The sequence below is a fragment of the Malus domestica genome, chromosome 14 (genome assembly GCF_042453785.1).
Source record: "Malus domestica chromosome 14, GDT2T_hap1".
Classification (NCBI taxonomy): domain Eukaryota; kingdom Viridiplantae; phylum Streptophyta; class Magnoliopsida; order Rosales; family Rosaceae; genus Malus; species Malus domestica.
This window is the reverse complement of record NC_091674.1, coordinates 2,776,008-2,802,150: the sequence shown is the minus strand read 5'-3', so window position 1 is coordinate 2,802,150 and position 26,143 is coordinate 2,776,008. Positions and strand designations below refer to the sequence as shown.

Genomic DNA, 26,143 nt, shown 5'->3' with positions numbered 1-26,143 from the left:
TGTGGTGGTCGAATATAAGCAGAGGCGGTGGTTTGTGCGGTAGATTCTTGTGAACGCAACATGTGAGAAAAAATTATGAGTTCACGATGCTGTTTTTGAAGTGTCACTAATAAATTCTTTATTTTTTCATATTTGTCACATATGAGGAGCGTCAACAGAATAAATCTCACATTGAAAAATAAGAGATTTTACACGTGTTTATAAATAGTTAGGCTATCACTTGCATTCTACGGTGATTGCATGAGTTTAAATCACCAGCTGGTTATAGCAAATTCGATAGCACGTAGCAAACGAATCAAATACATATGAAAATGTATAACCAGATTGACCTCTTAAGCATGAGGTGTAAACTTACTTCAGCTGCGAGTTTCATGTTCACTTGTTTCTGTTTGATATATTCAATCGGATGACCAGAAATAAAAATGAACAAAAGTTAAAAAGGTATGTGAAATCAGCTCTCCATCTTTCATGTCCACTTGTTTCTGTTTGATATATTCAATCGGATGATCAGAAATAAAAATGAACAAAAGTTAAAAAGGTATGTGAAATCAGCTCTCCATCGCAAATTGTTGGGGTTTGTTGGGGCCAAAAAATATTACATACCAATCCAACAAAGTCTTAGGGCCCAATTGTCATGCAAAACCTACATTCAAGCCCAAACACATGCCAATGCGCAGGATCGATGATGAATATATTTACAAACATGCCATGCCACGATGATTAAGCTGTATATTCACGCCATGTTCATGCCTATTTATCATGCCATGCTTCCTCATGCTAGTCACTATTCATACTAAGCTCAAGTCACATATTCGGGACTTGTCAAGTGAATTGTGATATGGATGGTTACGGAAGGTTATCAAGCCTAAGTGGAATCGGGGTCATGGAAGACTTTGGGCTGCTTGGGGGCCTAAAGATCCAAGCCCATATCCTTTGCATTTCACGCAGGCAACATTGAAAGAGAACTAGCTTAGTTTACTCCTTTCCCTAGCAGGCCAACCCTTTTAGTTAGAACTAAACTAGATTCATGCATTAAATGCATGCTAAACTCAGCAAGTTAGGCATTTAATGTTGACTTTCACTTCCCAGCTTACACAAACAAACAATGCGCGAAAGCCATGAGGCGCACTACTAGAAGTAACGCTTGGGGAAGGTCGCCCTGGGAAAGATGCGCCTCGGGAAAAAGCAAACTGCAAGTCTCAACAATGCATCTATATTACACCAAAAAAGGAATAATAGGAGAGCTAGGGAGAAAGAGGGGAAGACCATGCCACAAATAGAGATTCCCTTTAAGCCTATAGAAGAACCCTTCACTTACATAATGAGGGAGAAATCATTAGAGAAGAGGATAACACATAGAGACAGAGGAGGTAACACAGAGAAAGATAAAAGAAACCCAGGGAGAGGGAACCACCCAGGAAATAACTCCAGAGAGTTTCATTTAGTCCAGAAGCGTACTTCAAGCCTCAAGCATTACCATCCAAGCAACCCTAGTAATTCCCACAGCCTTCACTTGAGCAAGTCATTATCTTGATCAATCATGCTATCTTCAAGCCGTTGATGTTACTAGAGTGTTTCCTAAGACAAGCTAACTCTTTCGAGATATTCCGGAAATTGGTACAATTCCGCACCAAGGGAGACAAGATGATGTTCTCAAAACCCAAGTCTACCTCGACCTAGAAGTTCAAGTTCCCCAACCGTGTTAAACTTTGATAATTCAATTTGATCCTAGTGTTGCAAATTGAACTAGAGCCCTATGAATATTGGAAATATATTCGCAAACTTTTATTAATTATATTACAAACCTTAAAAAGCATGTTGCAAACCAGTTACATATATATATAAATATTACTAGGGGATATAATTACAAGAGTAAACTGCCGATTTGCCCCCTGAACTATCACCCAACTTTCGATTTGCCCCCTGAACTTTTTAATTGGAAAATTAAGGACTTAAACTAATTTTTTTGGCCAATTTGCCCCCTGCTGTTAATTTTTCATTCATTTCATCCAAATTTCTGTTAAATGGAAGCATATGCACAACATGTGTGGGTAGTTCGGTCACTTCATTCTTTAAAATAATTGAAAACTTTAGATTTCTAAAATATAAACCTATGCAAATATGTGTGATTATATAGCTTTTCTGTCTGAAGGTCTAGTGAAATGACGCTTTTGTCCACAAATGAGAGTTACGTGGTTTGCACATGATAAGAGTTAACGTTAATTTGGATGAAATTTATGAAAAACTAATGGTAGGGGGGAAATTGGCCAAAAAAAATTAGTTTAAGTCCTTAATTTTCTAATCAAAAAGTTCAGGGGGCAAATCGAAAGTTGGGTGATAGTTCAGGGGGCAAATCGGCAGTTTACTCTAATTACAAACATGGTGGAAGAGAGATTAACAACCCATCTCAATTTTTTATTGTGAGTTTATCAACCAGAGACTTGCTATCTAGTCCTTTGCTGTAAAAATTTTCCTGTAATTCTTGTTCAGTGAAGTCTCGATAGATTGGTGGTTTCTCAGGTGACAAAAGCTCCGGCAGAGGTCCATAGTAGCCACCTTCTCTCCATTTGGTTAGGCCGAAAAATATCACAATAGAGATCCGAGCTTCTTTCCAAGAGTTGGCCAACACCCTGTGTTCCACACTTTTATATTCCCCGTTGGAGATTATCTAAACCCTCACCCAAAAACACAGTAATTAAAATAAATAATCGATATAAACAAAATAGAACAAATAATGCTTATGGTGCAGATTCGATCCTCAACCATTCATTTTTCTTTTAATAACTAACAATTTAACTACTAACCTTATCATAAAAAGAAAAAATCTAACTTAGTATTATCAAATTAACTTCTTTTTATAAAACTTAAAAAAGAAGAAGATGAAAATGAAAATTAAACTCAACATTTTCCACATGAGATTAATTTTAGGAAAACTAATGAAAATGGCTTGAAAACTTTAAGTTTTAATGATAAGGACAAAATAAAAGGTAAAATGTGATTTTTCATTAAAGTGAACAGTACTGCGGGCTTTTCGTTAAAACTCCCATTAATTTTTTATCCAAGAGAAAATAGGAAAAAATATGTTGTATCCACCACACAAATTTGTGTTTAGGTGATGTATTAGATATTCTGCAGTTAGCGATTTCCTCTTCAACCTACTGCGTTTCGGATTTAAATATCCCTCCACCTCTTTAAGGTAGATTAATTGATTTGGATTGTATTAAAAAAATGTATTAGATACAAATAATGCACTTCTTATATGGTAGAAAGTAAATCAAGAGTATTTCACCGGATTTATATAGTTGGACGACAAATTGTTCAACCAAGAGAAAATATGAACATGATATCATGTTGGATTTACCTGTAGCATGTCTCCAGCATTAATAATCAAACCTCCAGGCACAGGCTCCACATCCAGCCACTCGTTCTCATGCTTAACTTGCAACCCAGGAACATGGTTCCGCAACAGAACCGTCAGAATCGAACCATCAGTATGAGCCTTAATCCCCACCGTCCGATCTGGCTGGGGACAATAAGGATAGCAATGCCCCACCAGCAACCTTTGTTCTGAAAACGTTAACTCCTTAAACCTCCTTCGCTCCAACCCTAACCCTTCCGAAAGCAACTCCAGCACGTCATCCGCCACCTTAGTTGCATGCAAATCCCATGCAACCACCCCTTCCCGACACACCTCAGGTATCTCCTCCGCCTTCGACCTCTCCGGGGCCATCCACACTTGTAGTGAGTCACACCAGCTTGCGGCCGATGTGCGGTACAAGTCGGTATTGGTGGCATACATGACTCCCTTTCCTTCATTTCTCTTGTAGTACTTGGCTCTGTCTTCATAGGACTGCTCATGGAACGCTTTGACAGTGTTGACTGTTTCATCCAAAACGGAGACAGGCACACCGTGGTTAATGACATGGAAGAAGCCAAAGGTTTTGGCAGCGGATTTCACTTGGTCAACGATTTTGTGGCGTTGAGCGGGGGAGTTGATGTTAGAAAGGTCGATGATGGGGATGGTGGTTGTGGTGTTTTTGGATGAGGGTTTGAGGTTGGCTAAGGTTTGAGGGTCGTGGACGAAAATATGAGGGATGGTCATGATGCCAGAATCAGAGAGGCCTTTGACTCCCATCTTCGACTCGTCGAATTCTTTCACTTCCTTCATGCGGTCGTATGATCCCAAAGTTGCATCAATTTTGGCTGCCATTTTAGAATTGATAGACTTAAGAGCATTCAATTCAATCCTATCTAAGTATATATGAATGCGTCTCCCTTTTATAAAGCATTTTTGCTCACCGCCTAATTATCTGTCACATGTTCTTTTATTTTGGTTGATTTTTTTGATCAAAATTGAAAATGTAACATTTAATTTGAAAGTTAACTAGAATTATGTGAAAAGACATATGACAAAAAATTAAGTGTATGATGAGCGTACACTATAGTTATGGTAGTGAAGTTGTGAATCATGACTTGTTGACATTTTCATTTCACTTCGCACCAAGATTGGAGCCAGGATTTTTATCTTGGGTGGGTTAGCTAAAATTAGTACCGTATAAAATTATGTTTATTTTTCTTTTTTGCCTTTATACAAGTATATCAACGTGAAACAACAACAATGGAACATAGTCTATTCTCAAAATTAAAACCCTAATCAACAAATTCAAATACTATATATAAAATTAATCTACTAATTAAATCAAGAACAAGTAAATAAAAAAATTATGAACGTACCAAACGAGACATTGATCGGAAAATCTCCAACTAAACCTAAAAAGTATAAAGTTCCAAGTTAATTATTATGGATGACTTTCCCTGGATCCTTTTCAACTTTATTGACCTTTATGCATCCTTTACCTTTATAAAAGAAGGTAAGATTCAACTTGGCTTCTTTGCCTTCCCACTTCTCATATACTTTTATTCTTTTTTATTTGTACGATCACAGTTAAGTTACGTTAACATTTTATATTATTATTATTTTTTATCTTATTATCTTTATAAAAAAATCAATATAAAATATTGATGTGGTTTAATCGTGACCGCACAAAATAGAAGGGGATGAGAGTGTATGGGAAGTGGGAGGGCACAATCACCTATGCTTTATGGGAATGATGATCCTCTCCGGATATTTTAACCGTATCCGTTCATCGTAAATTATGTGGTTAGTTTTTGTCAGGTATTATTTGTGTTCAATTTTAAATAAAATTTTTAAAATAATTTATGATCGAACGGTGTATGATGAATGAACATGATTAAAGGATCTTCGAAATCCTTACAAAGAGGACCCAAATAGGATCCTCATTAGCTTTAGCTTTATTGAAAAATAGGCGAGAAGTTTAAACTTTTTTTCTTTTTGAAATTAATTCTTTTAAAATATAATATAAAGAAAGAAAGAGAGAAAAAGGAGGTGGCACTAGGTGGAAGATGAGAGTTGGGAGAGAAGATAAAGAGAGGGGGAGGGGCCAGGTGGAAAAAGAAAGAGTGGAAGATAAAAAATGGCAGTTGAGCTATTTTATTGAGCTGTTTAATGTTAGGTTTTGTTTAAAGGAAAATTAATGAAAATGATTAGAAATTTTTGAGTTTTAATGATAAGGACAAAATAAATGGTAAAGTGAATAGTAAAAAATTTAACTTTTTAGTGTAAAAATGTGATTTTTCGTTAAAGTAAACAGTACTATGTGATTTTCGTTAAAACTCTATTTGTTTAATCATTAAATAAAGGTATTATGGTTATCATATCAACATCATACATTGATTACGTCTGAGTAGCATAACATGTTGGCCCACAAATTGAATCCGTAAGTGCCTCATTGCCCTATGCGGTAAGAGTTTTGGAGAGCAACGTGGAGGAGACGAGGCAGGAGGTGTTGTATGAGTTGTCGGTTAATATTGTCAACTTACATTCATACTTAAAAAATATATATACAAATATTAATAATTTAATACTATTTTAATTTTTTTATTTATTTTATATTTGCACCCGAACAAGAATGTTGAGAACCTTGATGCAATATGGACCACATACCTGGTACTCCAACGGAAGAGCAACCTCCACAAATATTATAAGACTTTTATAGATTCAAAGATCGCTAGAAGGTTGCCCTCAGGAGTTGGTAAAGAGCTCAGTATATTAGGAGTGGTTGTGTAGGCATTTTCAAGACCCAAAATATGTGGTAAGTGTAATAATATTTTAATGATATTCTACTTATTTTTATTAATTTAAAAAATATACGCACAAATACGTACATTTTGTGTTTAACAGAAGAGAACTAAGGCAAACAAGATCAACATGTCGGAGAAGAAACTTCACCACTCTGGTTCGAGGCCCTTTTTCTATAAATTAGAGAAGCGACGATAGGTAAAAGTATATTAATTTTAAATTGTAATTTTTATTAATTTCTATTATAATTAATAATAAATTTCTTAACACTTTTTTTAGGACAACATTAAGTTCCTGAGAATCGACATGTTTAAGGAAGTTTATGTTCGACCTGGCAATGAGACAACTAAGTAGCTCCATGTAAGTTTATGTTTTAGAAATATTATAATATTAATTAAATATTAATATGTGTTTTCTTATTATTATAGGCTACTATGGTGGAGAAGAGCAATCCAAGAGGTAGTACCGTAGCTTCCCATACACCTTTATCGAGGACATGACGCCAACCGAGGATGCGGGTTTTCAGATCATGACTGATACCCTAGATCAGAGCCTCGATCGTGGGCCTGATAAGGTTTATTGGGGGATGGCGAACATGTGACACCGTGACACTATTGCCTCCTTTTCTTCTACACAAATCTCGGGAAGTTGAGGACTTGTAGCACCACGTTGACGCCCAAGTTAAAGACCTACAACGGCAGTTTGAGGAGCTCTAGTTGTCCGGCTTTCGATTCCCCTGCCATCATCTGCTTCTCAACCAGCTCAGACATCGGGTTCCCAAGCGCTCCATCCAATAGATACTGAGCCATCCAACCTAGTAGACATCGGCCACCAACTTTTATAGTTTCTTTTTCTTGTATTAGGATATTATTATTTTTTTTTCTTCGTGTAGGTACATTTTCATATATAACATAAATAATAATTATATTAATTATTCTTTTGTGCTTTAAATTAATTAAAATATGTGATATAACAAGAAAAATTAATTGAAATATCTAATTTAATAAATAAATTATTAATTAAAAATTAGTTTAAAACCCAGTTGCACAACGAATAGCTTTCGTCGCCTAAGATTTAAAGTTTGGAGGCCTTCGTCCCGCGTAAGTTGAAACGACAACATATTTATAAATTAAAAAAACTTAAAAATACTCGAAAACCAAATAAGATAGGGCAAACTTCATTGTGTCCTTGTTGACCCGACTAAACAATCTGTCGCACAAGGTCTTACCTAATGAAGACCTATCATTGCCAGAAACCCAACATGACGACACTCTGTGGTAACTTTAAACTTGACACGATGACAGACTTTGTCCCTTAAACTGTAGTGCAACAAACGTCTTTGTCATAATTTTGACGCGACGAAACTTTGCTTTACGAGACAAACTTGTTTTCCTCGAAAAAGCTATTTTTTGTAGTAGTGCCGACAAAATCCTATGGTGAATCGGTAAATATTGTTAATATACATTGATTTTCTTATATCTCGCCGATACAGGGTAAAGTTGCATTTCAACCCACCCGCTTCCCTTCCCTTTTCATATCAATTCTTAATTTTTTTAAGATATTTCGACAAGAATATCGATACTTTCATGGATATTTTAAATATTGGTTAAATGTATCTTATATAAGAAAAACAAATTATAGAAGAGTTGACATTGTACAAGAGAATCAAATTTCTACACCAATTCATTATAATATATTTCCCGAGAAATACTTGAGTGCACTAATTCATTATAAATGTGTATCTTGGTACAACCAGTTAGGTATATTAATTCATTATGATATAGTCGTGTGCAGAGATTTCATATATAAGAGAGGGCGCATATATATATATATATCTTTAAAAAAGAGATGGATATCTCAAATTTTTATAGTGATTTTCTCAATCAGAGACTTGGTATCTATTCCTTTGCTATAGAAATTTTCAAGGTATTCTTGGGCAGTGAAGTCTCGATAGACTGGTGGTTTCTTAGGTGACAAGAGCTCCGGAAGAGGTCCACGGTAGATATTTTCTCTCCATTTGGCCAGGTTGAAAAAAAATCACGATAGACATCCGAGCTTCTTTCCATGAGTTGGCCAACACTCTGTGCTGTACACTTTTGTACTCCCCGTTGGAGATTCTCTGCAGCCTCAGACAAACCACACAGAAGGTATAAACCTAATTGGACAGAGAGAGTATAATCAAACCAAACCTTGAATAAGTATGGCCATCATGAGTCAAGCACATTCATGGAGAGGAAATGGATTCATTTTTCTATTATCTATCTATATTATCTATATCTATATTATTAACGCACATTCATGGAGAGGAAATGGATTCATTTTTCTATTATCTATCTATATTATCTATATCTATATTATTAAGAGAACCTTTTTTGTCAACTTTTTCCCCTTTTTTTTTTCTTATTTTGCCCTCACTTTTGATACACACTATTGACAAAAAGGAGGGCAGAATAGTAATTTTGTATCTTTTGACAAAATGACAGTCATATTCCTATTTTTCCTATTTTACCCTCTTTTTTTTTTTTGAGAAAATGACAATCATATACTTATTTTTTCAATTTTACCCTCACTTTTGATACACAATATTTACATAAGAATAGACCTGGCATTCATGTCGTGTTTTCCGTGTTCGTGTTGTTTTTGTGTCATACTCGATATATTAACGGGTCGTGTCGTGTAACACCCGTTAAAATAAACGGGTAAAATGACCCGACCCGAAATCGACCAAATAATATTAACAGGTAATATGACCGGATCCGTTACCCCTTAAAGAAAATATATTTTAAACCAATAAATAATAAAATGAAAAACATAATACTAAATAAGTATATACATACCATATTATCACATTCAAAACATAAAAACGCATTTGTCTTTCAAATATTACATATTTACATACCCAAAATAAGAGCATAATAAAAATAAAAATAAAACATTAGAACATTACAAAATATCAAATGTTCAAAAGATTTGCAAAATTAAGGGAGTTATGTTTCAAGGTTTGGAACCTTGCACATTTTCTTACAATCAAACTCTTCAATTTTCATCAATCACCATGGGAAACGGTATTGAATCTTTGGCTTGATATATTGTCTTCAAGAGTTATATTGATGATATTTTCAGTGAGGCTTTCTACATTAGCACTCTCTTCTCATTTATCATATGACTATTGTTTAAGTAAAGTCTTTAATAGTTTTTTAATTAATGTAGAAGTGTGAAAAATATAGAAAATATATATAAACGCTCGTAATGACAAGCTTTACAACTTTCGTAAATGGCTTAACTTTGAAAACATGATCAATTAGAGGATACAAAAAGATGAACGGTTCGGATTGTTGATATTATGTTCAGAGTTTTACCGTTAGTGAAAATATTGCTTGGTGTTTATAAAGTCTCTACAAACTATATAACGTCGACTCATATTTCAATTAACCGTAAATATCGGGACGTGATATCAAAGATCCTAACCGTTCATCGTCCTGCATCCCCCAGAAGATCATGTTTTAAAAAAAGAAAAATTTAAATGAAATTCAATATAAAAAATAAAGCCTAAATGACAATCGACAGTTAAATACAAATTTAAGGTTTATGGATTATAGTGTCGGATTTCGAAGTTGACCCCTTCACGAAAGGTGTAAAGCTTGTCACTACGAGTGATTGTATATATATATTTTTTACATTTCTTACACTTCTACAATAATTATTGTTAATTTTATTATTTTTATACTCAAATAAAAAATACTATTCATGATGGTTTGGAGGGTTTTAAAAATCTAAACGATAATGTAAGTGTAACCATTGTCTACTCGTGGAGGAATGATGAATCATGAATGTTTATATATTCTTTCACATTTTTCATACTTGTAGGGATGTCTTATTGCCTATACTAATATTATACTAGTTGATTTTAATTGCGGGCAATAGCATGTAAGTAAAATTTATCCTATTAATGATAATAAGAAACTCTCATAATAAAAATAAATAAATGAATAAAACTTAAATTTTTTTTAACTTATATAGAATAATAATACAAAAAAATATATTTAATATAGAATATACCAATATATACAATATGACTATTGTATTTTATAATAATTTTTTTAGTAATTAAACTTTAAAATTATAACTTATTTTTCTTAATGGGTCGAAATGGGTTACTCACGTGTTACCCGCTTATATACCCGTTAAGAACCCGGTGCATACCCGTTAAGAACTCGTTATTAACGGGTCACCCTATAATGACCCGATTAGTTATCGTGTTGACCCAAAACCTATTATTTTCGTGTCGTGTAAGAAACTGTCAGGTCTAAATAAGGAGGACAAAATAGGAAGAAAAAAAGGGGAAAAAGTTGACAAGGAGGCTTCTCTTAATAATAGTATAGAAAAAAAATATGCACTTATTAAGAGAAAGGGGAAAAAAGTTGACGATGAGGCTTTTCTTAATAACACTTTTGATACACAATATTTACATAAGGAGGACAAAATAGGAAAAAAAAAAGGGAAAAAAGTTGACAATGAGGCTTCTCTTAATAATAGTATTGAAAAAAATATGCACTTATTAAGAGAAATTGTTCACACGTACACAAAATATATGCTCGCTACTAGTTCTTTATAAAAGAATGTAAGATTAGGTTCGGGCTCTCAACCTATGCAATTATGCATCCTTCACCTTTATGCTTTATTGAAAATACGACAAGTTTAAACGTTCTTTAATATTAAGAATGAGACCACATGGGATTCAATATCGACGGCAGTATCGATCTTCCACCTAACTTTGCATTTCAAAATTAACTAGTCCTAATAAAAAATTGAAAAGGAGAGAGAGATTTTTGAATTAAACAAATCAAAAGAAAATAAATGAATAAAATAAACAGAATTTGCCAAAGGAGAAAAAAGAATTTAAGAGAATCATTGACGAACGTACAAAGTTGCATCAATATTTTTGGTTGCCATTTTCTTAGTACAACTGGTAGAATCAGAACATTCAATCCAATATAACAATATATTTGTGCGTCTCCAATTATTTCATCTAAAAATATATAAAGGCGGGGATGCGTTTGGTGCTCTTATTTTTAATCGTTTTTTGGTGCGAAGTCTTGACGTACTGCTCAGCGAAAGTTCCATTTTACCTAATCATTAATGTATATCCTTTTCATTTGACCGGAAAAGAATACAAAAGGAGGAAAAAGAAACGTAAAAAACTTACAGAAAAGAAGAAAGCCTTGCACGACTCATGCATGTGGATGTCCAATATATACTGGTAATTTGGTAGTGATATTTCAGAACCAAGCGACACTAAATAACAGAATAATCACACTACTAGAAAAGCCTTCCAAGAGCCACAACTTATAAGGTTTTCCACATAAAAGGAAAGAGGTAGATAGCATGATAAAACACTATATAGAAATAGTAATTCTCATTTCTCATTAATTGTTGCAGTGTTAACATGTAATACATAGGATAAAATTTAAGTACTCATTTTTTGATTGTGTGCAATGATATTATAATACTTGTTTTATTGTTTAAAAAAATAATGGATATGTTATTTAATTTTTTTGGACTTTAAAATAGTCACGAGTGAGTATCCAAGTATTATGTATATAAGTAATGCTAGGGAACTAAATTTGTACATAGAAGTTGATGATTGGATTAGGGTTGAAATTTTTTCCCGATAATCCCAAACCAAACCAAAAAAATCCAGATCCCATATTAAAAAATTCCCAAACCGATAATATTGAAATTTTTGGGATCCATACCAAACCGATCCCGAACCTTTTGGTACGGGAATCGGAATTACATATTCAATGGTTTAGGAATCCTGAACTGAACAGAAAATATATATATTTATTTTGGTTGCATGCATGTTGAATGTTGAATTTAAGTAGTTTGATAGTAGACTATATTAGAAATAAAAGTATAAAATTAAGTAGTTTGGAACCTTGAAACATCAATTTGACTTGGTATGAAATTTTAAATTGGTATGAAGTAAAAAGCCTAAATTTCAATTGATATGAATTTGGGAAACAAAATTTTAAGCCAAAAGCCCAAATTTTAACCCACAGCCCAAAAATCTCAAATTTCAAACCAAAAACCCAAAACCCCAAAACCGCAAAATCCAACCTCGATCCATCCCGAATTCCCGAAAATGTTTCGAGTATACTGAAATTTCGATTTAGGATTGGTCTTCAAATTCCCATCCCGAAAATTTTCGGTTTGGGATTCAGGATCCCATTTTCAGTTTGGGATCCCATACCCAACCACCCATAAATTGGATTATCAATTGGGTAATGTTAGGGAGACTATTTTGTAGACAAAATTTTGTCAACCAAATGAAATAAAAGTTGATGATTGGATTATTACTTAAGTGTTGATTAACATGCTTATTTTGTATTTGTTACATATCATTTAGTTTACAATTTTAATCTACAACTTTAGTTTACTTAGCATTACTCTTACAAATCTAAGTGTTGATTAACGTGCTTATTTCGTATTGGTGACACATCATTTAATTTGTAAATTAAGTCTACAAATTAGTCTACCTACAATTACACTATCCATATATAAGAAAACTAACCAAAAGAGCTTGAAAACTTTGAGTTTTAACCAAAAACCATGCTATAAGTTTATTGAATGGTTATTACAAATTCAATATTAAACCAACCCAATAAGACTGGCCCAAGCAATTAGTTTCCATTTTTACCCTTGACTTTTAGTCTCTGCCCGTTTAATATTCTCCCCCTTTCTCGATCTTTCCATCTAATCTCTACTATCGTTTTTATTCTTAATTCGATTCTAATTTCACCATTTTGCAATTGAATTGATCGAGTCTCTCTCTCTCATTCTCTCGATCTCCACCCAATCTCCATTTTCGTACGCTGCGACAATTTTAGCCTTGAGGTGCCCAAGCAAATATACAAAACAACTCTTTATTATTGAAGAGAAGTGAGCAGAGGGACGAGGAAGGGTGGCCACCCCTCTGCTCGTCAAAAATTGACATTGAGAGTGACGATTCTGCCTTCTGATCTTTCGACCCTACCGGAATCTGGGTTTACTTTTGGTTTGCAGCGTTGTTCTAATGCTACTGCATTTAATTTTTTTTATTTTTTTTAAATACCCAAGCCCCTATGATCTTTCTAGCAGGAATTGCGGTCATCTATAGAAGGTTTGATGCTGCACTTCAGCAATATGCTGCTCATCAGCGATAGAAAGTTGAAACTTAGATGGAGAAAATGAGAGAGGGCTGGAGAGAGAAAAAGAAGGACCAAGATAGAAAAGGATGATGGATGTAGAGAACACATGGGCTCTAGAGAGTAGTTTTATTATTTAAAAGATGTAGATTCAATAAAATATTATAGTCTAAATAAAGTGATTGATTTGATTTACAATAAAAGTATAATAATTTTGGAAGGAAAAAAATCTTGTTTTTTGTGTCAAATATCTGTTGGGACACAGTATTTTTAATTTTTTTTTATACCAAAAAAATAGTGTACAAATGTAATAGGTTCCACCCGTCCCAACCTTATTCAAATAGGCATGGTCGGAAGTTGTGAAAGCTATAAGGTAATTATAGAAAAATAACTAAATTATTTTTGAAACTAAACCAATATAACCCACACTATTTTTGAAATTATAGCAAAACAACCACACTATTTCTGAAACTGAACCAAAATAACCATACTATTTTTGAAACTACTGCAAAATAAATCACATTATTTCTGAAACTGAACCAAAATAATCCACGCTATTTATGAAACTACAGAAAAATAGCTCACACTATTTATGAAATTGAACCAAAATAACCCACACTATTTCTGAAACTATAATAAAATAACCACACTATTTTTGAAATTGAACGAAAATAACCCACATTATTTACGAAACTATAACAAAATAACCACATCATTTCTGGAACTACAACAAAATAACCCAAACTATTTTTGAAACTGCAACAGAATTACACATTGCACCTATTTTTGAAACTGAACCAAAATAATGAGTTTTAAAACTAGGAGATTTTGAGTCTTATGAGCCAAGATTTTCAATAAGTTATGTTTAGATAAGGATTTTGAAGAGCACTAACGAGTTTTAAATTATTTCTTTACTTTTCACAATTACTTAACTTATTTCCCTGACAGTATCATCTCATTGGCAGATAATTAGCTTTCTTGTGATAGGTTGAGCATGCCTCAACTTTACAAGTCGAGTCATACATCTCATTGACATGTCCGTTTTGAATAATATATTCTGGAGTTTATGAATTAGCCTCAATATTGTTCCCTAGATAGTATTATTTTTTTGGTTAGGAATAACAATTGCATTGATAAGGGAAATACAATGGGAGAGAAAAGGGTGAATCACATACATCCAAACCCAGATAAAAGATAGAAAATAAAGTTGATTTGACCCAAAAATAAAAAATAAAAAACAAAGGTTGTAGATGCAAATTTCTTCCTCCTTGTTTTTGGATAAAATTGCATATACAAAACAAATAACATCTTAGGTCAATGCCAAGAGCCCATGATGAATTGGGGGGGGGGGGCTTTGGGTGAAGAACCCCCGATGCCAAAATTAGAATTTTGAGGGAAAAGTGTTTAGAAAATTTAGAAAATTTAGCAAGAGAATTAGAATTGAGTTTTGGAGAGAATTAGGGTGCTTATATAGGGGTGTGGCCGGCCACCTTGGGAGGAGATGGACCAGCCACTTAGATGGCTTTTTGGGCTAGGTTCTTGATTTGTAGCTAATTAGCAAATTAATTGAATAATAAATCAATTAATTAGCTAATTAATATAATTAAAAAGGAATGATTTAGGGGTTAACTTGTGGAGAATATTTGATGAGGATGGATGTCACAGCCCGTTCCGAAACTTTTATATCGGGAAAGTAAAATGACGGATTTACCCTCAACGGGCATTAAGGTACGTGTGTGTGTGACAATATCTAGTTTAATCTTAGATAAGTTTTGGGAGAAAAATAAATAAGATAAGTTGGATTATTAATTTGGTTCTTGTTAATTTGGTTAGGGATTTAGAATAAGTTCGATTATTAATTTGGTTCTTGTTAATTTGGTTAGGGATTTAGAAAAAGGGATGGTGTGGATTGAGTGTGGACATCTAAACCCTCACACTCTCCCTCTCTCTATCCCGTAGCCTCTCTCTCTCTCCTCCATCTCGACTCACTCTCTCTCTCACACCCACATGGTACGACCTCACCCAAAACCCCTCAAAACTCAGTGGATCGAGGCAACCAAGGTAAGAATCTTCATCTTTGAGATGTTTTGAGTTGATTGGTACTAGTTTTAGGATGTGAAACCTGCCCGTTCCGAAACTTTTATATCGGGAAAGTAAAATGATGGATTTACCCTCAACGGGCATTAAGGTACGTGTGTGTGTGACAATATCTAGTTTAATCTTAGATAAGTTTCGGGTTCACGTGAAATCGAAGGTTTCACGTCCTAAAACTAGTACCAATCAACTCAAAACATCTCAAGGATGAAGATTCTTACCTTGGTTGCCTCGATCCACTGAGTTTTGAGGGGTTTTGGGTGAGGCCGTACCATGTGGGTGTGAGAGAGAGAGTGAGTCGAGATGGAGGAGAGAGAGAGGCTACGGGATAGAGAGAGGGAGAGTGTGAGGGTTTAGATGTCCACACTCAATCCACACCATCCATTTTTCTAAATCCCTAACCAAATTAACAAGAACCAAATTAATAATCCAACTTATCTTATTTATTTTTCTCCCAAAACTTATCTAAGATTAAACTAGATATTGTCACACACACACGTACCTTAATGCCCGTTGTGGGTAAATCCGTCATTTTACTTTCCCGATATAAAAGATTTGGAACGGGCTGTGACAATGGATGCAATAGGTTTTGAATAAATACCTATTTTGGGCATTTTTGACTTGGTTGAGGGATGATTGCCCGCTGCTCGTGCGTAGAAATCCGGGTGTGCCTCGAGGTAATTTTGTCATTTTTACCCAAAAATCCACGTGTTTCCTTTTGATTATTTTTGGCTCCATAAATGCCCCCACACCTGTTAGGCTGCTCGCAAGAAAGAGCAGTAGATGTAGAGATATTCTTGCTTTAGGAAACATAAGACTGTTTCCTATTTTGATGTAGATTCCCTCTTTAATAGGAAATTAGATCATTCTAGGAAAGGAAAATAGATTTCTCTCAAAGCGTATTTAAGTCTACCTTAAGTAGATTGTTAAATCAACTTTGGAGAGCAATTTATTCTACCCTACAAGAGAGAGAATGCTAAAGGATATTTGTTCCCCTTCCCCTAGCAATCTTCTACCTCTTCCTCGGGCAAAAGATCGTCTTTCGTTGCTTTCTTTGTCTTCTCCGTACCATACCGAGGTAAGAAAAAAAAAATTAAATTTCCTTGTCTTTTCTTGGATAGTATTGTCGCGGGACAATCGTTAGGGTGGTGTGGCATATCGGCTGGCAAGGGCTAGGAATTGGCTCAGCATGGGTCGATGAGGCGTTGTGGCAAGGACCACTGCTTGGGCTGCTTGATTTAGCTAAAGCCAAGGGCATCTATGCGGCTGGGGTTGTGGATTGAGTCGTTGGGGCGTAATGCTAGGCAAGTCGCATGACTCATGCCCTTTGGGTTCTTGGACCTGACGCGGGCCGGGTCAGAGATTGAGAGAAATAAAGAGGTTGCGAGCCTCATGGGCTGCTGAAATGCTAGGCATGTAGGCCTCTTGCCTGCTGGTCCGAGAGAAAAATGAGGAAAAAGCCAGTATGGGTTGAGCTCCCATGTTGAGTACCGTGAAGGACGTTAGCTGCTTAGTCCTCTTCGCCGAGAGAAATGTGGGTTACTCCCGAGAGAGAAGGTAAATAGGATTAAGGCATATGCATTAGCTTGTTTGAATGCTATCGTGGAACCTACTATGAATGAAGGTGGAAAGAAGAGATATTCTCTGCCTGCTCAAGAGATGTCTGTTGAGAACAAAATAAAAACTTCATCCGTTGCTCGTGAGGGTCCGCCTGCTGCCGAGAATCCTGTGATTGACATGACTTCTTCCAATGGGAAGAAAGATGAGGCTGCTAGATCTAAGCCTGTGGAGTCTGCCATGTCGAGAATGGCTAGTACGATTGCTGATAGAATTGCTCTGCGTAAAAGTCCTGTCATGCCCCCAGTACTGAAGTCTGTACTAAGATGTCTATTAGGAGTTAAGTCCAGTTCTCTTTTGGAGATGCTTGTTATTATAAAAAGTGATAAGGTGGACTCTACTGCTAAAGTGGCGCTAAGGCCCACCCCATTTGCTGCTAGTACTGATTCGCCTGCTGGGAAGGATGAGATTGCTCGCGTGAGCAGCTGTGAGAAATCCATTAAGCTTGCTTCTAGGAAGGCTGCTAAGATATGTGTGCTTTTGAAACCAAATAGAAGCTTGTGCTAAGTTTGTCGATGGCGTTAGAAAAGTTTTTGCCTAAGTTCCTTTGCGAAGTATACGACCCAATATAGAATGACTGCTCTACTTGCTATGATGTAGATATAGCAAGGCTGTCAATGAGGTGGCAAAGACTATGGCAGCTGAAGCTTATTCCTCGGCCGAGGAGATCAAAAAGTTGGATTCTGAGCTAGTTGCTTTGAAAGGGTCTAATATTTTTGCCCTCATTTATCTGCAGCTTGAGACCACTCGCCAATAGATCGTTGACTTGAAGACTAGGTTTGACGCGATCCAAGTTAAGTATGAAAGTGTAGAGAAGGAGATTGGATGTTACATACCTCATATTCAAGATCTTGAGTTTGTAGTTTTTAGCTTCGTTTCGCTGCTTATGCAAAGGATGAAGAGTCGATTGTTGCTTATAATCAAGTGATCCACTTCAAGAAAATCATCGATAGGCTTGAACCCTAAGTGTTGGAACTTCAAGGTTTACTGAAAATCAACAAAAGTATGAAGAAAGAAGTGGATGAGCTCCAACGCATTCGTGTTGGTCTGCTCGAGGAGAACGAGCAGCTTAAGGGTGAAAAGGCTAGGTTCGAGGTTTTAAGACATTCTCTATTTCTTTGGAAGACTTGCTTACTTTTACTTTTAAGGCTTCCATTGGTGAAGTAGTTGGAGAAGTTGGTGCCCAGGCTAAGGCAGCTGGGGGTGAAGCACTGGATGAAGCCACTGCTAAAAGTGTCGCGGCTGCTGAAGGTGTGGCGACCGAGTAGTCGTGGGATGTCCAAGTTACTGAAGTGTAGTCTTCTAGGTAGCCTTTAGGATTTTCTTTGTATTGCTTGAACTCCTTCAGCCTTTGCTGGTCATTTATAGACATGTTTCTTTCACTTTTCTTCATCTTCGCTTATTTTGTTTATGCCCTAACCTTTAAACTTTATAGACCAGCGGCAGGCGTGCTACTTTTCTATAAGCAGACATGCCCATGCAGCCCGTGCAGCTGTAGGTGTTAGTGTAGAACTTTGCAAAGTTGTTAGCCATAGGGTTGGCAGCCAGATGCTTTACTTATAGAAGCAGACAAGTCCGCGTAACCACTAGGCTATTAACCTTAGCTTTCTCCAATTTCGTAGGTTGAGTAGCAAGTATCACAACACTTTAGGACTTGGTCTAGGTTGTTCCGCACTTGGCAGAGGTGAAGTTTATCGACTATGTAGCATGTCGGCAATGGATAAAGCTTCGTATATGCACGCTAGCTTGTTTAACCTTTCACAAGAATGTGCAGTTGTATAAGCCCAGCATGACTTTACTGCTTGAAGGGCAAGTCGTATGAAGTTTTTCAGAAATCGTAGGCTTCTTTAGTGCACTCGGTAGCAGATTTAGGGTTTTAGGGCAGTCGTCCATGAGGCGTACTGTGTAATGTGCCTCATCTGTCTCTAAGGCCCGGTTCTCCGCGAATTAGGCCAAGAGACCCAAAATCCTTTAGTTAGCTAAGCCTTGAAAAAGACCATTGTGGATACTCCTAGGAATCTCAATGCAAGCCATCATGCACCAAGTTATACCAGGACAGCCCGACTCATCCACGTCTGGATATTCAGAGTGTAAGTTTATCCTCCCTTCTTGGAGAGTAGACCCATGTGGGTGTCGGGGAATTGGTTTATCTTCTCGTACTAGAAAGCATGGTTGGTTCCTCAGGGGGCATAATTTATGCGATAAGTCCCTAAGAAGGGCGCAGTCTTCTTTTGAAGTGCAAGAATGATCAGTTATTGTAAGTATGTAGCTGGGCCAAGTTATAGATTACTTATGAATTCCTCATTGAAAACGAGTGAAACGAACGAGAACTTAGCCATAATGTAGGAATTACATAACAACTGGATATTCCTTGGTTTGTCAGGTGGTGACCGTTGAGCTGCTTGAGTCTTCAGGCTTTGATGTAGCATGAGGTCACACATGGTACGTTCTCATATTGTAGGTGTTTCACTGCTTTTCGATCTCTTTATCGTTCATGGTGGCAAGGGTGTAATTACCCTTACTGCCTACTCTGCTGATCTTGTACGGACCTTCCCAGTTGGGATCCATATTTCTAGAGTCTTCTCTGCTGGTAGTGATGAAGGCTTTTCTTAGGGCTAGATTTCCAGGTTAGAACTATTAGATCTTGGCCCTTTTGTTGTAGCTGGAGAGGAGCTGCTGCTGGTAAGTTGCGATGCGGGTGATGTTCTGCTCGTGTTTCTCCTCTACCAGATCTAAACTTGTGGCCATCTCCTTACTGTTATGCTCAATGCTTAACAGTAGAGTGTTGATGCTCAGCACGATAATCTTAGAAGGAATGATTACTTCTGAACCAAATGCTAAGTAGAAATGAGTCTCACCGATTGCTTGTCTTTTGGTGGTGCGATATGCCCATAGACATCTGGGGAGTTCGTTTGGCAATTTTCCCTTCTTGTTGGTGATGGATTTCTTAAGAAAGACGAGAATCATCTTGTTAGATGCTTCGGCATACCCATTGCCTTGAGGATATCTCAGCGTGGACATGTGTTGCTTGATGGCATACTTTTGGAAGAACTTCGCCAGATCTTTGCCAGTGAACTGAGGGCCATTGTCGGTGACGATGGACTGAGGAATGCCAAATCAGCAAATGATGTTCCTCAATATGAAGCGCTCTATGTCCGCCTGAGTTGTGGTCGTAATGGGCTCTACTTCTACCCATTTGGTGAAGTAATTGGTTGCTACGATCATTATGCCGCTGCCCCAATAACAGGCGACATTGGCTCTACCAAGTCATTGCCCACTGTATGAACGACTAAGGACTCGTCTGTGGGTGTAACTCGCTGGTGGGCAATGCTGATACCGGTTTGGAGCGTTGACAACGATCGTACTTTTGCACTAACTCTTTAGCATCTTGATGCATGGTAAGCCAGTAGTAGCCTATGTTAAGAGCCCTCTGCATTAAGGATCGGCCTTTGGAGTGATTTCCACATACGCCTTCGTGGATTGAGCTTAGATCATTTAGGTTGTTAGGATGAGCTAGGCAGCGAAAATATGGTCCAGTGTAGGATCTTTGGGCGAGAATGCCGTTCCACATGTAGTAGCGTGCTGCCTTTATTTGGAGCTTTCTAGACTCCAACCTTTTCGTAAGGAGTGTGCCATTGACCAGGTAGTCTATAATAGAACTTTGCCAGTTTGGAGTTACACTAGCCTGTGACACCTCGGTTGCCAGCTCTGCCTCTATGCTTGGCTTGTCTAGATATTCCACTAGGATAGAGCATTTTGAGTTGGTGGTCGAGGATGGAGCCTAGGCCAGCTAGCGTGTCTGCGTGGGTGTTGTCTGCCTACCAACTTGAGTGATAGTGTAAGTCTGAAATGCCTCAAGTTGCTTGTGTACTTTCTTTAAGTGTTGCACCATCCTTGGATGTTTTGCCATCCATTCCCCAATAGTCTGGCTAGTGATTAGTTGGGAATCGGAATGAATTGCAAGCGTTTTCACCACCAAGTCTTTTGCCATTTGGAGGCCTGCTAGTAGGGCTTCGTACTTTGCTTTGTTATTAGATGCCTTGAAGCCTAGAGTAATTTCCTGTTCGAGCATTGAACCGTCTTGGGTGATAAGGACTACGCTTACTCCCGAACCTTTGTAGTTGGATGCACCATCAGTATATAAATTCTAGAAGTCTCTATCGGGTGAAGTAGATGCGGTTAGGGCGTGCTCGGCTAACTTCGGGAAGTCGTTGGGCCACTCTGTTGCGTTACCTAAGCTAGGCACGAAGGCGTAGTAGGGAGTCGTGGAGCCATCATTGGGTTGCTTTGTTGCATCGTGAAGACATGGCTGGGAGTTATGGAGCTGGGGCTATGTTATACGCCTTAGGAGATGCTTAACTACTGGTATTAGGCCACTCTAGAGTTGAATTATGAAGTAAGGTTCGGCTGGGGCCGAGTGACACGTAGCAGGACGTGGTGTTCAACTGCTGGTACATGTTGTTCTTATATAGAATCTTTTGGGGCGACGAGGACAGAACTTACTTCCGAGTGTGTCCTTCTAGTGTTCTTCTGCCCTTGGCGCGCCTTTTGGGCCAAGTTATTACGTTTGTCAGAAAACTTTGCATCCGACAATGTCTACACCTTTATCGTCGCGTGTCTGAATTGAGTGGAATAATGCGTCATGAGGATGACTGTGTGCGTCTGAAGGTAAAACTTCTAGGTTGCAATAACTATTGCCACAGTTAGCTTTTGAATTTTTTGTAGCATCAATGAGAGCTTTTGAACTGTGAAATACAGGTAGTCAGGCCCCCAACTTTTCTCATATGATGGTAGAGCTTATTGCTACTTCAAATACGGCTGCTCGTCCAGTCAGACCTTGAATCTCCTTCAGAGTAGTGAGGGACTTCATATTCAGGATCGCTTGGATTTGCCTTAAATGTGCATCAACGAACCTCGTCCCAAAGTGCATGTTTCTCTGCTAGAGCGAAAGAGTCTGGCAGAGTTCGATTTTCTTTCATGATCAATTCACAACAAATGGTATGTTGGGAGTTCTTTTTGGAAGGCTGCTCTAGCTATCGAGTCGTTGCATCCGACTATCTTTGCCTTCTTTGTTTTTAACCTCGTTACATAGTCACGAAGTAACTTCTTTGGGTTCTTCTTGACGTTGAACAAGTGGTAGGACTTTTTCTTGATCGAGCGATAGGATGAATATTATTTGGTAAAAATCAAAGAAAATTCGTCGAAACTTTGGATGGATTGTGGCGGCAAGGTGTAGAACCAATCGTTGCATTCGATAGTGCTTTAGGTGTCTCTCTGGGTCTCTATCCCATTTGAAAGATGTGAAATGTGACATGCTGAACTTGCATGGAGGCTCTACCTGCTCGATCTCGTCCATGAAAGGTAACCTGCTTATGTTGGTTATGTTCCGTCGTAATGCCTCATCGGTGACTTTGTTGCATTGGAAATCGTGTAATTGCTCGATCAAGAGTCTTTCTACTTCTTCCTGAATTTACCTTTATTGGGGTAGTGGAGCTCTCGGCTGCCCCTAGTCGTGACTTCTTGGTCTAGGTTGCTCTTTTACGTGCTCGGCTCGTCTATGGCGGCTGCAGTGCATATGGTTTGTTCCTAGTAAGCGAGGGAGTTCTTCACAGGCTGCTGGTTGAGCTTAAACTAAATTAAGTGATTACTTCTCTCCATCTGTCGTGTTGCCTACTCCGATATGATGTGGATGATGCTCATTGCAGGCCTAACCACGAATGAACACTTAGTTTGGAAGGTTGGTCACGTTAATTATCGGAGTGTGACCCCAACTGTGAGTATATGATCATCTATGGGCTTGACCGAGAATGCACGCTCCTCTACGTGCTAAGACGGGAGTATACGCTATCTTAGGGGCCCAATCGAGAGTGTACATTGTCCGAAAGCTCAATTCGTGGCTGGTCGAATGGTTGCTTGCCGGGATGCTGTTGGAGAGGTTATTTGTCTGCCCTTGTCCTACTTCAGGACACCTTGTCTGGGGCACGTTGTATCTCAGTGTGCTGTAAGAACTGATTCATCAACGTCGTCTGCTGTGCAAATGCGCTCGTCAATTCCATGACTTGTTAAGACAAGTGTTGTTCTCCATCTGGATTGGAAGAGCTTGGAAGGAATGCGCCTCCTTGAGCAATGGAAGTGTGGTAGACTCCGTGCATGAGATTTGAGTTGGGAAATGTCAAATTCGCAAAGAAATATGGTGAAAATGCCCCCAGTTCAACCATAGGCCCATAAATTTGAAGTCGAGACGGTTGAACTAATCTTGGACCAATTTAGGTTGCTAGGAAGGACACGAAAGTAAGTTGGGCCGCAGGAGTGGGCTGCTCGGCATGTGGCTCACATGGGTGCGAGGCTAAGGCTTGGTTTAGCAACGTATTGGCCTCGCATTGGATTTGGGCAGCACGGGCCTGCTCGGCTAGGGCTTGGCCCTTGAAGGTTGAAATGGCACGGCTTGGGCCATGGGTTTTGCCAAGGATGGCTGCTATGGTGGCCACCGTGGTGGTTTCCATGGTGGTGCCTCGTGGGAGTGCCGCTCCACTCATCGCTATGTTGAGCCTTAATGATCGATGCAGTCCTAATCCTTGAACGTTGGAATTTCCATTCATCGAGGTTTCCGAATCTCTTGCCATTGTACTTTTCTTTTACATTTTATCAAAGAATTTTTAGAAATAAAAATTCCAAGAATAAGAACATGCGAAAAATCTACAAATAAGCAAAGAAACAAAAAACCTTAGATTCGAGAGTCTTCTACGAGCGTGTGACTCAACTTTCAATGAAAGCACCAATTTGTGGAAGCAAATTTTTTTCCTCTTTATTCTTGGATAAAATTGCACCTACAAAACAAATAACACCTTAGGTCAAGGCCAAGAGTCTCACGCGCCTATGATGAATATGAGGGCTTTGGCCGGAGAACCTCTGATGTCAAAGTTAGAATTTTGAAGGAAAAGTGTTTGCAGAATTTAGAGAATTTAGCAAGAGAATTGGAATTGAGTTTTGGAGAGAATGAGGGTGTTTATATAGGGGTGTGGCCTGCCACCTTGGGAGGAGATGTACCGGCCACTTAGATGGCTTTTTGGGCTAAGTTCTTGATTTGTAGCTAATTAGCAAATTAATTGAATAATAAATCAATTAATTAGCTAATTAATATAATTAAAAATTAATGATTTGGAGGTTACCTTGTGGAGAAGATTTGATGAGGATGAATGAAATAGGTTCTGAATAAATACCTATTTTGGGCATTTTTGACTTGGTTGAAGGATGATTGCTCGCTGCTCGTGCGTAGAAAATCCCGACGTGCCTCGAAGGTAATTTTGTCCTTTTACCCAAAAATCTATGTGTCTTCTCATGATTATTTTTTGCTCCACAAAGGTGATTTGACATACGAGATAGGTGCGTTGAATCCTGGTGGGAGTACGGTTCATTAGGTACCATAGGTGTCACTATAGTAGCCCACATGAAAAAGAAAACAAATGTGATAGACAAATACATGGACACAACCAAACAAATATTTAATGGGAGTGTGGCCCTGACAAACTTCATGCAGTTTAGAGCCTAATGGAAAAATTCAACTTTTTGATGGAATGAACTAACGGAATGAGACTTCTATAAGGAGCATTGGTTGGAAAAGAGAACAATTAGTGTTGCATGTGGGCTTCTTTATTATTGATGAATCTTTAGCTTTTATTATTATTATATTATATTTTGTCCTTTTTATTAAATTTCAGACCTTTTATATTAAATAAAGTTATCGGATGATTTTTTGTTAAAATAAACTTATTTCAAGCCCTTTTTATTAAAGCTCCCTATATATATATAAGAATGCTAGCTACCTTTATCTTGAATTTTGTCTTTCTCATCCATTAGTTGCCATGTGGATTCCATTATCCTTTAAAATTAGAGAATTCCCAGTATCTTATTTCTACACCCACTGTTTTTTTTAATTTAATGACCAATTTATCCTATTGTAAAATGTCATATAAGGATTGAGAAAAAAGTACTATCTTCCCACCCACCATATATTCACACCCACCATAATATATAAAAAGAATGCCCTACCATCAAATTCGACTTTTCGTTGTTGTCGTTGCATGACTTCATCTTCATGTTGCTTGATTTCTTATTCTATAGCCTGTTCTTGCATTCTATTTTTCAATTATTTAAATAATATTTTGATTATTAAAGACCTTTTGTTTTCTCTTTTTATTTTTTAGAGATGACAATAGTTCAGTTTGGGGACAGAAATGTTATATTTATCCTCATAACCACGAAAATTAACCATATCCATAACCGTAAATTAACCATCAGGTATTATCCATAACCATACTCCCCGTGTAATGGATTCCCCATCGGTTAACGGGTATATTCATCTTTGTCAATACAAAAAATATATTTGTTCAATTAAGACATTATATGTCACATCCCAGCTTGGGGTCCACCACATTCCGGGCCCGTTCCACCACCGTAGCACGATATTGTCTGCTTTGGTCCCTGACCACACCCTCACGGTTTTGTTTCTGGGAACTCACACGAGAACTTCCCAGTGGGTTACCCATCATGAGAGTGCTCTCGTGCGCTACTCGCTTAACTTCCGAGTTCCGATGAACTCTAAAGCCAGTGAGCTCCCAAAAGGCCTCGATATTCCGGCAAATCTTAAAACTCGTCATTCTCGATGATTTGGCGTCCAATTTCTTCCAACGAACCACTCCAAGTTTCGTGAGAACCTCCTAAAGCTTCCTATGAGCTTGAAATCCCCAAAAATGGTACCATTCAACTCGTATGAACCTCAGGAACACAATGGTGCCCTTTGAACCCTCGATCTATGCGTGTAAGGTTGGTTTGAAGTTTGTCCGTAAGTTTTGTACTTTGAGTCTTAAGTGTTCCAAAACTTAGGGAAAATAACTTGGACTTAAACCTAAGTCATGTACGCACACCACTACCCACGTTTAAGGGTAAAACCGTCCTTTCACAACATCGATAAAATTATCCCAGGACAGGCTGTGACAATCTACCTACCTTATAAAATTTCGTCATCGAAATTTATACAATCATACAATCCACTAATAATCATAAAATAGGCGTGGATACATCACTC

General features: G+C 37.5%; 2 protein-coding genes and 1 long non-coding RNA gene across 3 annotated transcripts in view; 2 read left to right on the top strand and 1 right to left on the bottom strand.

Moving 5' to 3' along the window:
• Positions 1–26,143, top strand: part of LOC103430958 (ubiquitin-ribosomal protein eL40 fusion protein) — a 32,463-nt gene that overhangs the window by 2,123 nt on the left and 4,197 nt on the right. The gene's annotated exons all lie outside the window — the stretch shown is intronic.
• LOC103424262 (1-aminocyclopropane-1-carboxylate oxidase homolog 4-like) lies at positions 1,762–4,269 on the bottom strand. Its single transcript, XM_008362350.4, has 2 exons — positions 3,362–4,269; positions 1,762–2,668 (listed from the first exon to the last, which is right to left on the bottom strand). Exons 1-2 carry the CDS (start codon positions 4,208–4,210, stop codon positions 2,408–2,410), a joined length of 1,110 nt encoding a protein of 369 aa, XP_008360572.3. The 5' UTR covers positions 4,211–4,269; the 3' UTR covers positions 1,762–2,407.
• Positions 6,131–7,096, top strand: LOC139191585 (uncharacterized). The gene is made up of 4 exons (XR_011575668.1): positions 6,131–6,173; positions 6,263–6,358; positions 6,440–6,520; positions 6,589–7,096. It is a non-coding gene; the product is annotated as an uncharacterized lncRNA (long non-coding RNA).

Coding starts and splice junctions, on each gene's coding strand:
- LOC103424262 (XM_008362350.4), bottom strand. CDS start 4,210: ATGGCAGCCAAAATTGATGCAACTTTGGGATCATACGACCGCATGAAG. Junction 2,669..3,361: donor ATGCTGGAGACATGCTACAG/GTAAATCCAACA, acceptor GTGAGGGTTTAG/ATAATCTCCAACGGGGAATA.